The sequence below is a fragment of the Protopterus annectens genome, chromosome 2.part0 (genome assembly GCF_019279795.1).
Source record: "Protopterus annectens isolate FY-2018-M chromosome 2.part0, PAN1.0, whole genome shotgun sequence".
In the NCBI taxonomy this organism is placed as follows: Eukaryota; Metazoa; Chordata; order Ceratodontiformes; family Protopteridae; genus Protopterus; species Protopterus annectens.
The window spans coordinates 16,138,937-16,154,226 of record NC_056728.1 but is presented as its reverse complement, the minus strand read 5'-3'; the positions used below and the strand labels follow the sequence as shown (position 1 = coordinate 16,154,226).

Genomic DNA, 15,290 nt, shown 5'->3' with positions numbered 1-15,290 from the left:
GTAATTACTTTTATTGTAAAATTTTTGTCTCTGCTTTTTTATCATTTTTTAATCTGTGGTGATTTAAAGTCTGATATTCAATATTTTCCTATTAACATCTGCGCTGTTGCATAAGTATGTTGCTGTAGTAGAATTTTCTGTTATTTTAAAATTGCATGACAACAACTCTCATGGCTTTTGCTTTTGCCCTTTTTTAGGGTTTTCTTTCTGTTTTTTTTTTTTTGGTTGAATAGTACTTTCTTCTTCTTCGCAGGATTGTAGATGGTGTGGACTGAATGATATATGTTTCAGTTTTTCTTGGTGAACATACAGAATTTTTTTAATTTATGACTTTTTTACTTTGGACCTTGTGTTGAGAAAAATAATATTAAATGTCCCTCATCTAAAGGTTATTGACTTGTATACATTACATACAGTTGCACTTTTGTGTCTTTTAGTTAATTTATTTTGGGAAAGTTGAAATTTATTCTTTTAAACATTTGTGTTTTGAGTTGCTTGGGACATTTTGGCATCCTTAAATATAAGCTTTGGACACAGATGATTCTTTTCTTGAAAAAAGAAAGTCTGAATTTGTTTCCTTGCTGATGATTTCTGCTCAGGACTCTGTTTGAGTGCAAAGTCTTTTACTAGCCACAGTAAGTTAGCAGATGCCTCTCAAATGTCAAGAGCTTTGCAGAATGTCCAGAATTTTGTTTCTTATTTTGGTCTATTCATAAAGTTTGTGGTTTACTGGAGAATCATTGAGGATTAAAGTCAGTAAATGACAGACATTTGAGTTTCAGACTTCATATCCTTAAGAAAATGAAAGCCAATGCAAAGCCCTTTATACTTTTAACTTTCTAAGTTTATAATAGCAGTTATTTAAAGTCATTCCTGGTTTCAGGCCTTTGTACTCACATTACTTTTGGCTTTGTCCATATTTGCTGAGACATTGAGATGTATGCATCAGTACATTTTCTGAAATTAATTTAGTTTTAACCATGGATTTGCCCAAAGAATCACTATTTCTTTTTCTAAAAGCGTTTTATGCTTTTCTGGTTAAATATGTGTTTGTTAGTGTATGGCTGTTCAAAATGCTGTCAGTAATATAGAATAACTTGCAACATCATCACTTTAGGAAATGCATCCCAGGACAGACCATTCTCATAGAGTGAATGAGCTGACTAATGTGATGTATGTTTGTTTGTGTTTATTTATTTATTTCATTAATTAGCTTCTTCCTGTAATGTATTTGTGTGCAGGTGTGGTTATATGATGGCAAATGTCATGTAGTTATCATTAATGGTATTGAACAAGAGGCCAGAGGCTCTAGTGTTAGAAGAATATGAGGAACAAACTCCACTGATGATGGTTTGCATGCCTGCCCTCTTGCCAGTACTGAATAGCAATGGGAGTTTGTTGAGTGAGTCTACATAGCTGCATATGTTTCATTGCAGGGTTAGACATCCTGGTTGAAGGCACCAAAAGACAATATTTCTGGTTTAGGGTAGCATTTTTAGCTATACAGGCTAGAGTATCATCAAGATGTTTGTTGAGATAGGGATAGGTATAGGTGTCAGCAACTTTTTAGGTTTGTTACTTAGTGGGGTAATTATAGTAATCCCATCCCTTTGTTTATGGTAGGGGCACTGAGTACCGAACAAGGAACAGTTGAGATGATTCTTGGTTAGGATAGTTACTCCACCATCTCTTTGCACATTCTGCCTTGTATCAACATGTTATAGTCAGGAAGGTTAGATTTGCTACTCTTGATGTAAGGTTTGTGCTAGGCTTCAGAAATGCTTAATATGTCAGGGTCATATGGATGGGTGAATGTTTGTACATACGAACTGGCTGTATAAACAAGGCATGATGAATGGAAGGAACTCTGTGGGTCATAATGATATGGAGTAGGGTATATATCCCCTGAATTTAACAGATGCAAGTTAAAGATGGACAAACAAATGTAGCCCAAGTCTGAGCTTTTTTTTCCCACATAGAAATAAGTCCAAGAAAAAAAATTAAACAGCCAATCTACACACATGAAAAAATGTGTGTAAAAATCTGTACCATGGCATAGTGAGTACCATTGCTGCCTTACAACGAGAAGTTCTTTATTTCAGTTCTTATTTGTGTGGAGTCTGTATGTCCTACCCATGTCTTCCCTGGGTGTTCAATGTATGCTGTGTTTTTTTCCCACCTCCCAAAAGACATACAGAAGACTGATCAGTAGTCTTCCAAACTAACTGTAGGTGTGTGTATAGCATGCGTGTGGGTGTTTGTGTGCAGTCTGTAAGAGTCTTGCACCCTCCACCAGAATGTGATTCAATATGTTGCCTCCATTGGTTACAGGGTAGGTAGACACTAGTATCCCTGTGACCCTATAAAAGATAAAGTGGGTTATCAGAAGATGGGTGGCTGGATGAAATACTCTTAATATTATAAAATACAGATAAACTACAGATCTGGAGTACCAAAGGAAAAAAAAATAGAAAATATCAAAATAACATCACATGTTCAGAAAACCTGCATCAGAAGAACAGTGCCTCATTCACTACTAAAATGTGAGTGAATGTGAAACTTGAAGCTGAGTTTTGTGAGGCCTTTATTTTTCCCCCCTGTCTGTCATATAGGATGCCCGTATTCCATTGTGATCCACATAGTTAACAAAGTGTGTTACTTGCAACTATGGACCTAATTTAATTGCATAGTTTATATTCTAACTACTAACAACCTTGTAAGCTGATGTCACTGCACTCTTCCAACTCAGAAAACCAAAAAACACTACTTTGCTATGGAGATACATTCCCTTTATGAAGAGTCTTCCATATTAAAAGAAATGTTTGTTTTATTGTTCTTCCCTGTTTCGGAAAATAATTTTTAAGCTAGGAGTTTGTATTTTAATGGACTGTTATGAGACTTCAGTGTACTTATAAACAGGCGCATACTTTTTTCCTGTCAATTTAAAAGTTATTTAAAATAATCGAAAAACATTCTTTATGTGGAGAAATCATGTTTATTTTACTTTTTATGGCTGTCAAATTGTTTTAAAGTTCATTTTATTGTTTTGTGTGAAAAAAAGTGACTTTTAAAGACTTTACATTTTTATCAGCTCTTGCTGCTTGTTTTCCTTGGGAAAGAGGCACCATTTTCAGCTTGACCACTGAGCAAACTTCTGGTCCCTCAGTCTGTCCTTCTTCCAGCCACAAAAAAGAAAAAGTTAAGTAAACGACTTTTGCCACCACAGCAGACTGGAAATTTGCCTCAGTCGCAGGTGAGTGACTCTGCTGTGGCCATTTGTTGTACCTCAGACCACTCATCTTTTACCCTAATCCCTCTGATGTAGCACCTACAGGCACTATAGACCGGGGGTTAGCCAGGTCCTCTGTGGGTGATGGGGCCTCCCGAATTGGATTGGCAAGGGGGAGCCACTGTTGTCAGTCCTGTGAGAGGGAACAGGGAAATCTTCCCTGTTCTGTCAGAATGTTGTGCCCATCCCTTGGAAGCTGCCACCACCATTAATAACACTGTTGGTCCCTTTTTTCCTGTCAAAAAGAAATTGACAGTTAAACATGTACCTACTCCTCCTCATAGTTTAGTGTGTCTGTCTCGGTGTTTAATTCAGGCTATTTATCCTTCTTTTAAGGTGCTTTCTAGTGAAAAAAGAGAGATAGAGAGACTTTTTTTCCTAAGTAGATTCAAGATTCTGAATCTGGACAGAAAGATGAAGGGACAGATGGCAGGGTTCACTCCTCGGTGTCTGATTCAGACTCAGAAGAGAGCTCAGTTTCTGATTCACCCATTGAGCTTATTTATTTTCAGTGGGAGAACAATGAGGTTTTTCAGTCTCTCCAAAAATGCCACGAGCTGTTACGAAAAGAATTTCTAGAACTTGCACCCATTCCTCCATCCTCTGGAGGATGTGTGTGTCACTGCTTGTAATTTTCCTGATAGTCGGCATGCTTCCCCTAAAAGGGCAGATGGGATGTATAAAGTTCCTCAATCTTTTACATCTTTATACATTCATCACAAACCTGGCCCAGCAGCTGTAGCTTTAATTAATCATACTGCTGCTAAGTATTTGGTTAATTCCAATCCTACTGTCTCTGACAAGGATGGAAACATTATTGATAAACAGGGGAAAATTATGTTTCTGAAACTTTGATTTTTCAGAATTTTGAATTATCAGATTCATATGTTAAAGTTTATTCTGACTAGTTGTGAAAGTATGAGGAATGGTGTGTCTGTACTTCTCGTGAGGAAAATGTACTTAAATAGTTTAGTTTATTCCATTTCACAGTTCACTAATTGTTTGCAGTGTGTGAGTGATTCACTGTTGGCTTTTTTCCCATTCAACAAGTTGTGTTTCCAGGGCTGTGGTCACTAGTACTCTGTTCAGGAGGTTTGCCTGTCTGCATTCTCAGAAATTACCAAATGAAGTGAAAAATGAGACTTCAAATTCTCTTTTGGACAGAGATTTAGTTTCTGGTTCCTTTGCTGCAGAGATTATCAAAATGTGTGATGAAAACTGTAAGTTGATACAGAGAAGCCCTTAAGATTTTTCATCCCTTCTTTTTCAAATTTTCCAAGGGATTCTGTAAGCCTTCATCCAATTTCAGCAAAAACATAAATAAATAAATAATCTCCCCAAAATGTGAATAAACAGACATTTAAAAAGAAATGGCAGTGGGTTCCACAAAAAACTCAGGACCCCCCAAACCAAGGCCAGTCGAACAAGTTAGAATGACTATTTATGGGACTTTGTCGTCCCCCCCCCCCCCCCCCGACAGTCTCTTTTCCCTTCCAGAAAGTCTAAATCTCCACTTTTGTCTTTGGCAACAAATTGTTTCAGACAGGTGGGATCCCAAGATAATTCATCAAGGTTACAGGTGGCAATGGGAGAAAAGCTGTCCTTTCCAGGGGATAATTCCTCAACCACCATACCAGACTCCTCTGTTTCCCCTGTTTCTTCAACACATGCCATCTCAAGGAATGAAAGAACAATTTCCTTCTTTCCATGTAAGGAAGGTTTTAATTCAAGGATGTTTTTAGGGACAAAGAAAGAAGATGCTTGCAGATCAATTCTGGAACTTAAACCTGTTGGTGATAGTGCTCAAATTCAAAATCCTGTCACTTCACAGTTTGTTCCCTCTTCTTCCTCATTTAAGTTTTCTGGTAACTCCAGATTTAAAAGATGCTTACCATCATATCCCTTTTCATCCATACTTCAGGTGTTTCTTAAGTTTTGTGTGTCTGGATCACATTATCAGTTCTGTGGCCTACCCTTTGTGGACACTCTTGGTGCAGTGGATTGTCCAAAGTATCTAGCTCATTTCAGGCTACTGGGTATCTGTATTTTTCCATATTAAGACTTCTTTCTTTTCTTTGTAGTCTTTTTCAAAGTGTCAGGAATCTCTCACTTATGTGAGATATCTCTTACACAAGCTGGAATTCTAAGTGAACATTTAGAAGTCTTTTTTGACTCCTTTCCACAGGATTATGTTTTGGGGTGTCAGCTAGACATCTCAGCTCAAAGAGCTCTTCTTCCACAGGAAAAAATATCTAGATCTATTTCTAAGGTTTTCCACTTAGACGTCGATCACTCTAAGGGAATACTTCAGGATTTTATGTCTCATGGCATCTTTGATTCTTATGATACTCCTGGCAAATTTCTACATGAGCAGGATGCAATGGTATGTGAAGTCTCTTTGGTCCCAGCACCAACATCCTTTGCCTTCTCAAATCCCAGTGTTGGGGTTTGTCAGAAGAGAAAACATTTGCAGAGATAGCAAATTTCCTTATACCCAGTTCTCTCCTTCTCCCTTCCTGCTCAAAAACAGTCAGTCACCACAGATGTCTCAGACTTTGCTTGGGGAGCAGTTTCAAGAAGAATAAAAGTGCAAGAGGTATAGGACACCAAGGATAGATGCAAGCACATGAATGTAAAAGAAATGCTTGTCCTGATTAAGGCACTCAACTCTCTGAATCATCTTTGGTCCCTAGGTCCTCTTCAAGTTGTTACAAGCAATACCACAGTCATGTGATGCATCAACAGGCAACTGGGAACTAGGTTCTACCCTTTACAGACTAGCCATGTCAGCTTGGGACTTCACAGTCTCACTCTACAGGCATCCTGCACTCTGTCAGAGAAAATTGTGTGATGGACAAGCTGAGTAGGACAAGAGTAGACCCTCATGAGTAGAAACTAGACTGGGGGAGTTTTTCAAGATTTGATCCATTTTTGGGGAGTTCCTCAAGTAGGCCCTATTTGTCTCCTCTCTGAGAATATCACCTTCAAGATTTTGTTTCAGGACTCCATCCAAAAAGGCCCAGAAGACTGATGATTTTTTCTTTCCTTAAACAAGAATGTTCCTGTATGCTTTTCCACCCTTTCCACTGATATCCCAGGGTACTTATGAAGATTTGGAAGGAATCCCTAAAAATCATTGTCACTCCCTTCGAGACCAGACAGTGGTACTCCCTTCTTTTGAAAATAACCAGAGACAGTTACAGCAAGCTTCCTCAAAAGAATTGATGTACTCACAGAAGATCAGGGATGTTTGATACACCCCAACCTCAATCAACTTTACCTGACTGCCAGGATGACAGGGTCTTAATTCCCTTTAGGCACCTGTTTACTGAGGACATGCAGCAGGTGCTAATGAAGGCAAGAAAGACTGCTGCTAGAAAGTAATATATATATTAGCAAAGGGGAAACATTTCAAGTTGGATTAACAACATAATTAGGGCTAGTAATTCTCTGTTTTTACAATGTTTGCATGAGTTACTATCAATGACCTTTCTTACTCCTCCATCAAGGTTCATTTATAAGCAGACCTCCCAACCATCCCGAATTACTCAGTTTTTACTGAGTTTTGGGGTCCCAATGAAGGGGTGCCACGATTCCCGAGTGGCACCTCTTCATTTCCGATTTTTTAATCTTTTTTTTTAATTCTGTGCTTTCGGAGCTGATGTCATCACGTGTGCAATGCCGTCAGCCTGTCAGAATTAAGCTCAGATGTGCGTGTGCATCATGGCGTTGCCTGTTTGAATACTCGCTCGCGTCTGTCTGTTTCATTTCAGTCCGGGCAGATTTAATGCCATTTTAAGTTCGTGAATACTTGGAGTTATCCATATTTGGGGACTGCTGTGAATACTTGGAGTTATACATATTTGGGAACTGCCATTTAGCTGCAGATATTTTGCTGAGAGGTACCGCTGCAGGTTCTTTCTCTTCAGAGAGTGTGTGTGTTTTAAGTCCATGAATACTTGGAGTTATACATATTTGGGACTGCCGTTTAGCTGCAGATATTTTGCTGAGAGGTACTGCTGCAAGTTCTTTCTCTTCAGAGAGTGTTGTGTGTTTTAATTCCATGAATACTTGAGTTATACATATTTGGGGAGTGGGACTGCCATTTAGTTGCAGATATTTTGTTAAGAGGTACTGTCGTTTAGCTGCAGATATTTTGCTGAGAGGTACTGCTGCAGGTTCTTTCTCTTCAGAGAGTGTTGTGTGTTTTAATTCCATGAATACTTGAGTTATACATATTTAGGGAGTGGGACTGCCGTTTAGTTGCAGATATTTTGCTGAGAAGTACTGTTGTTTAGCTGCAGATATTTTGCTGAGAGGTACTGCTGCAGGTTCTTTCTCTTCAGAGAGTGTTGTGTGTAGTTATACATATTTGGGGAGTGGGACTGCCGTTTAGCTGCAGATATTTTGCTGAGAGGTACTGCCTTTTAGCTGCAGATATTTTGCTTTGTGGTACTACTGCAGGTTCTTTCTCTTGAGTGTGTGTGTGTGTGTGTGTGTGTGTGTGTGTGTGTGTGTGTGTGTGTGTGTGTAAGTAGACTTTTATGATGGAAATGTTCTGAATTAGGCAGTTTTGTCATTATTGGTTCATGCATTTTGTTTCATTGCCTACTAGAAAAATGTTCAAACTATAAATCTAAAATGCGTTATAACTTAAATCTAAGAAGTGTGCTGTATTATACAAGGAATATAATTTAATAAAGTCAGGTGCATCAAAAAATGCATGTATGTTTCTTGTTTTGTGTGCAAGGGGCCTGTGATTTGAAAATGGCCCAAAGGTAATCTTTATCACCACTGGCCAGATGCATTTTCTTTGGATGTGGTATGGGTTTCAATGCTGTTTCAATGATTGTGAGTTTCAAGGGCAGAGAAGTTTTAATGCCAAGTCTGTTTTCATTGTGAGACAGTATTGCTTTGTTTAGCAGATGTCTGTTGGTGTTTGTGTATTGTTGTGCTGCAAAATGTAAAAATAAAATACAAATAATTATTGTAGAAGTAAATCAGTATGCACACATTAGTGTTTATGGTAAATGGGTCGGAATAGCCAGGTAATGGGACATTGGAATGGCTGCAAGGGGACTCAGGTGCCATATTTTGGTTGTATGTTCTTCAGTTTGTGTTTGAGTGTTGGTATCCCGCAATTCCATTGGAGTGGGTGGGGCTACGTAATTATGTATGCAAATTTGATGTTAATCAGCATGCAGATTTGTACCTATTTTTCACGGGCCTTGTCCAGATTTTTGATGAATCTAGGTTGAGAGGTATGTTTATAAGTCATTTCAGCATGTCTGCCCACAGATCCTCCTCTTTTAATGCATTCTTGTGACAAAATGTTTTTGAAAGGAGTTTTGCATAAGTAGGGTTTTGCTACTTTTTTAAAATGCCCAAAGTGGGGCATTTTTTTTTGAACAATGAGATTTTGCACCACAAACCACACCTTAGAGCCAGTATAAAGGACTGAATTTCACTGTTTTACAAAAATTAAAGCTTATTTTTGTAGCATTGAATTGCTTGTGTTTTCCTCCAATATTTAGGTCTTTCATATGCAAAATAATATGTTTATGAAACAGTTAAAGAAAACAGGACTTTTTTTATCCTAATACTCAGTAAATTTGTCATTTTTCATTTTTTTCTGTAGGACACAAGTGTCCAAACAGGGACAGTTCTTGGGATTTTAAGTTTGTATTTGTGAAGCTAATGCTTTTTTGGACACTGAACACAGGTAGTGTAATAAACATTCCCAAGATGGCAACATGCGATTTGTAGCACATATTTAAATAACTCAATCATCTTAACTCAGTCAACCAAAACTGCTGAGGCTGATGAGTCCTGAAACACTACAGACCTGGTAGCTTCCTCATCTCATATGAATGTCTGACATTTTTTAATGTGGTAAATTCCATTACGTGGAAATGTAGTGATTTTTGCTGTAGTATTAGGTATTAATCAGTTAAAGAGCAATATCAACCTAAAACAAGAAAACACACACACACACAAATTATATTCCTTCATTTTTATGATTTTATAGGTTGATGTAAGTTGGAGAGGCGTGTTAGGGGTTGCCATGCATCCGTAATTTTTTTTTTTGGCTACAGCTAATTTGGTATACTTATGAGGTTACATGATGAGACAGTTAAGAAACATTTTGTGTTTTTTTTCCTGTCATGCTTACACTGGCAGTTGTATGATACCTTGCTTTGTTAGAATTTCTCCATTCAGTGCACTATTTTACCTTTTTCTCAGTGAGCATTGTTAGTGACCATCTCTAAACAGCTTTCGAAGGTACATCTGAATTCTAGGTTTGAAAGAGTAGTTAATTTAGTTGTTTTTTTATGCAGTTTCAGAATTGTGATTCCAGATATTTTCCACCCACAACCTCTGGTTGATGTCCAAAGAAGGTCACTGGTAACTGATAGCTAATACTTAACAGAATATCTGCAATCTACTTAAATGTCCTGATCAAGCTTTTGATTAATGTTTTTTGAATCTTGAGTCAGTGGCCTAGTTTGTTCTTTTCAGGCTGTAAGTACCTTAAAGATGCTTACCTGCATACCCACTGACTGCTTCAACCAACCAGTCTTTCTGTGATGTAATGGATGCTGCAGCAAACATCTGAAGAATGCAAACAAGGTTTTGAGTAAAAACCAAAATGGTGTACAGACTCTGTTATGGGTAGGGAACCAAGGGGAAATTATTTAATTGTTTTCTTCATAGATGACGCTTTGGGGTTGAATTAAAGGAAGAATTTATATAGTAAGCAAACAACGCAAAAATATAATAAAAAACACACCAAACAGCCAGTAAATAGCAGCAATTCTCCTTATATTTCCAAGACCTGGTACCTCGGCATCTCGCCTTCAATGGGTCACAGTACATTACAAAAAATAACAGTCTTTATATACACATTGGTTATAACAATCATTCAATTAATTAAACAATTAGCCTCAAAAATAGAGGGAAAAAAACTTTTGAGTTGTTTTCAATAAATTCTGTATATTCCATATCAAACATACCCCAATATATTAATTTAATTCCCAAATTTACTAAAGACTATATTATTAAATATTATATATTTCTCATAGTATAATATAACTTCTACAATGTGTATTATAAATTACAAAATGCAGTGAAATATTTACATACTAAATGAACATTATTATTGCTTCATAACAATTTAAACAATAAATTAGTTAATTTTTCAAATACCTAATTCTAAATTCAAGCCAAAAGGCCTTAATGTGTTAAACTTCAGAATCATCTTAGTTTCAAGTTCTAATAATTTATCACAAATATTATCACCTATAATATAATGAGGCTTACCTAATATACTAAATTTTAAACAATCAAATTTTAAAATATTTCGGACTGAAAGCACTTGAGTTCCTAATGTCCCTTAAATGTTCTAAAATTCTTAGTCTTACCACTCTTTTAGTTTGCCCAATGTACCACATGTTGTGACAACTACACCCTAATATATACACAACACCACTAGATCTGCAGTTGAAATAATGCATGGGATTATGATTAACATTGTTAATGCATCTGATGTTTATAATTCTGTCACAAATACTACAAGAGTTACACCTAAAGGAACCAACATTGGAAGCATAATCCATTCTTTTGGGTTATTATTTAATATTTCTTTTAAATTTTTTTATATGAGAATATAATTTTAAAATTTGCCTATAAGCTCATCTTCACTAACCAAGTACCAAAATTTTTTGATTAGAGAGACAAATGTGTCAGAAAAAGTATTTTGTTACAAAAATATATTTTCAACATCATCATCATCTTTCTCAACCATCCCTGAAAATTGCCTATGTGGCTTCCTAAAGCTTCCATGTTTATTCAAAATGCCATTCATATAATCCAATAACAGTTTTTCATCATAACCCCTGTTTTTCAATCTCAAAAATACCTTTTCTAACTCAAAATTTAATTCAGATGGCATACTAGTGTGCTGGTGTATTTTAAATTCACCATAGGGCAAGGCTTTTAGTAAATGAGGAGGATGCATGCTAAGCATGCAAAAACATGTTCGCTGAGGTATCCTTTCTATAAGGTCTATACTCTATCTTATTATTATTTATAAATAGAGTTAGATCCAAAAAATTAATCCAATTCCGATTGACCTCATAAGAAAAAGACAGACCATGTCCATTATCATTCAGTTCTTCAAAAAATTCACAGAACTCATAAATATCCCCTTTGCATATAAAAATCAGGTCATCAATGAACCGTTTGTACAAGATAACCTTATTATGAAAAAATGTGCTGGGATAAATGAACTGTCTCTCAAAAAAATCCATATATATTATTGTTGAAGAATTTATATACTTTATGATTAGAAAAATGTAGTGCTTCAGTGAAGTTGACTTTTAAGCAGAAAGGGCAGGACCATTCTACGCTGACACCATAGCTAGGCGTATTCCGATGTACAGCAAAGCTTAATGTTCTCAGGGATCTTTACTGAGTTTTATTTGTTTTCTTGTAAAACATGAAAATATGATGAGAATCTGTCACCTTAAGACTTGTTGAGCACAATATGGTTATCTCTTACCTCTTAACAGCTTTTGCCTGTTAAACAATTTTTATTTTCATACATTAGTTTGAAATAAATTAATTCATTTCTTAAAAAAAGTTTTATGGATCTGTGCAGAGGTCACTTCTTCACAAAGCAGTCACTTCTTTCTGGCTGTGATGTTTATTGAAGCTGCATGTTAAAGGGTAGTAGTTTGTCATGCTTTACTTAGAATTACAGTAGATTTAAAAGCCTTTAATACAAGATCTTCATCTACATGGTTGAGATTAACATTTTTGGTGTTACAGAGTAGCAAGGCACTCATCAGAGAAAATGTATTATTTACTGCATATAATTAAGCAAGGAAATAAACACTAGCATTATTGTAGCTCTTCTGACAATGTCTTTATTGTTTTTTTTTCATAGCCAACATCAGAATCAAGACATCTAGATGACACTTCATTATCCCAACCACTTGTAAGTGTGAATCTGACCTGTTTTACTTTCAGTGAGAGGCTTAGGATATTGTGAGAGAAAGTGCAACACAGTAACATATGTGCTGAATTTATTTTAATGTTTATGTATTTGCACTGTTGTTGTTTTTCCCTTACTTAATTTCCTACTGTGAATTTGATGTTAGATGATAGATTTTCTATTCAAGCTTCCCCTTCTAGTCGTATACCAGATAAAACCTGCAGTGCTGATTTCCACCAGAACAGCCAGTCGTTACTTTATGTACCAGTCAATAATTTTGCACTGTTGGTGTGAGCATGCTTCTATTCAAAAGATTTTAAAATATTATATCCTTTTCTATGGATATTTCACTCCCATCTTAGAATTAACAGCAGAAGATAAAATGTTGAGTTGCACAAAATGTTGATTATACATATTGCTCTGGAAACTTTAGCTGTCATCTGTACTCTGTTTATGTTTCAGAGTCCTCAGGCCACCAATCTTAGTTTAAGCAGGAAAAATCAGAGTTGTATAGAGTCCTTCTAAACAGAACTGTTCAGTGTGTTGGGAGGACGAGTCTATATTATATTATATTCTTGAAAGCCGACAATGTCGAATCTGACATTGTCGACACGAGAATATCGAACACTCAGAATCTCGAGCGTGTAAACAGAAATCTCCGTAAGGGGAGATTTTCGTTTACTGCAATGTAGTGCGGTCTCGGAGTTGGTATATTTTAAGTAGCAGGGGGTGTTGGGGGTGCCCTGCTTAAACCCGTTAGGGTATTTTTTTTTTTTTTTTTTGTCTTTTTATAAGATCAATGTTTGAAGACATCGACTATATGGTGTCGATCATATGTTGTTCGATGTTTTTAAACGTCGATCTTATAATGTAGATCCGGGAGGACTGCATGAATGCATCCTCTTACGGTTAGCTGTTTAAAAGTGTGCATGCTTTTTGAGCCCATATATCTCTTTGAAACTCTGGGTTACCCTGAGTTAGGATTTATCTGTACAGTGTAAACATTAGCCAGTTGTTGCATTATAACATAGAGCTAAAGTTTTTCAGTTACCAAACTTTATTCATGAAAAATAAATAGTTGTATGTGACCTGTTTTTTTTTTTTTTTTAATTTTATTTTATTACCTGAGTAGAATGTTTGACTTGCTCAGCCTTTTTCCGTCGCATCCCCAGCTATTAACTCCAGTTTACTTAATCATCAGGAAGAAAACAAAGCATTCAGAAATGGTAACTCATGTATGAATGTTTTTAGAAGTTTAAATGCTATGGCAAAGATAGTGTAGCATTAAAAATGTTTGTGCTACATTTAGAATGTTCTAAAATTTCATACATAAAACAGGTCTTATGTTGTGATTTCCACTTAAGTAAATAGAAAAATGGAAAGTGGAAATGAAAAAGCATACTTGAACCTAATATTCTTAAGTTTTGAACCATAAAGTGCACACAGAAGGTATAAATGTGAAAATTGTGCAGCACACACACATCTTTACAGTGTATCAATGTTTGCAATTATTATGCTTACTTTTTCATATTTCATTTTTAAAAAAGTAACAATACCTCAGGAGGCATGTAAGATATGCATCAGTTACTGTTAGCAGGAGAGCTGTTTGCCTTAAAGTTGACTTTAAAATGAGACTTCAGCTACAATGTACCATGTTGCGTACAGAAATATGAAAATACATTTCTTAATTATCAGACAGGTAAACTGATGCATCCTTGCAGATGTACTGTATAGAGGCCATGCATCAGTGGAAGAGTTAATTTGTAGTGATAAATCATCTTTCTTTTAATCCCTTTCGATACTGTTTTTACTGTATGTTTTTGTTGATATGGTAATATATTATGTTTCATAATATGGAATCATGATCAAATTATTATATAACTGTTCTCTTCAACTAGAACACTACAAATTGTTTTCTCCCATGTATCATTGGGTATGATGGTGAAACATTTGCAACAAACATTTGATACAGTTTAAGACCCAGCTTACTAATAGTTGCAGATTTTTTATAATCATTGCTGCAGAGAAATGTAAATATTTCAATGTCCCTGTGATCCAGAATTACATATCCTGTGTAACTTTCTTTCACACACATTCCTCTGCACCCTGATACCTGACATTCACATAATTTTCTTTATGCCATTGAAATATAAATGCAAATATTAATAATACAACACTGTTAGAATAAATTATGTCTTCATTTTTACTAATACCTTTAACTCTATGTTTACATCAGACTATATTTTCAGTATACTTTTGGAAACCTGCAGAAAACTCTATGGACTACACTCAGTAGTTATTAGCTAAATTATTGAAAAATATTACATGTCCATAACTTCTTCTGTGTCTTCATTGCTTTGTGGGTAGAAGTCACATGTCTTCTTTACCATGACACCTACCTTTTGTATAATTTTCGTTATATATTTAATACGTTATTTTACCAATGAAATTACACTACCATCATTTTTTCTAGTGCAATTTACCCCATGTTTACAAAAGACAGCACTGTCTGTGTCATTAGGCAAAAAAAAGTCATCAAGAAAGTACTTTTTATGATGATGAACTCAGTACTGGTGGATACATTGCATTAAACATACGGATATTAGTTTAAAACTGCAATGTTTCCAGACTTGCAGGCTTTAGTTACAACAGCCTGTTAAAGAAGCCATGCCCTTTTGTTGTTAGCTTTTTAATATGTAGTTTAGGTGAGATAAAAAGGTAACAAGTTAAAATAAACAAAGCAGATATGAAGCCAAAAGAAATACTGAAATTGTGTCTCTCTCCAACCATTGGAAAACCAGAGGAATTTGTCTGATCTCTGTGGGACAGGTGCCACAGCATCAGGGTTTTCCCTTGCCAAACTGACAGCTAGTCATACCATTTTATCAGTTGGAGAGTGTGATGGCCGTCCCCTGGCCCAGCAATCAAGGAGCGCCTCGATCCTCACCACTAACACCAGGGAGGTTGTCTCATAGAAGAGGAAAGGATAACTAATACACACAATAA

The 15,290-nt window shown here is 36.0% G+C and overlaps 1 protein-coding gene across 2 annotated transcripts in view; it reads left to right on the top strand.

Moving 5' to 3' along the window:
• The window catches only part of LOC122792927 (spectrin beta chain, non-erythrocytic 1-like), a 1,986,067-nt gene that overhangs the window by 1,866,245 nt on the left and 104,532 nt on the right, over window positions 1-15,290 (top strand). For both annotated transcript variants that reach the window (XM_044060498.1, XM_044060499.1), the window contains one exon: window positions 12,237-12,287. In XM_044060498.1, coding sequence (XP_043916433.1) covers window positions 12,237-12,287 — 51 coding nt within the window. The remainder of the gene's footprint in view (window positions 1-12,236; window positions 12,288-15,290) is intronic.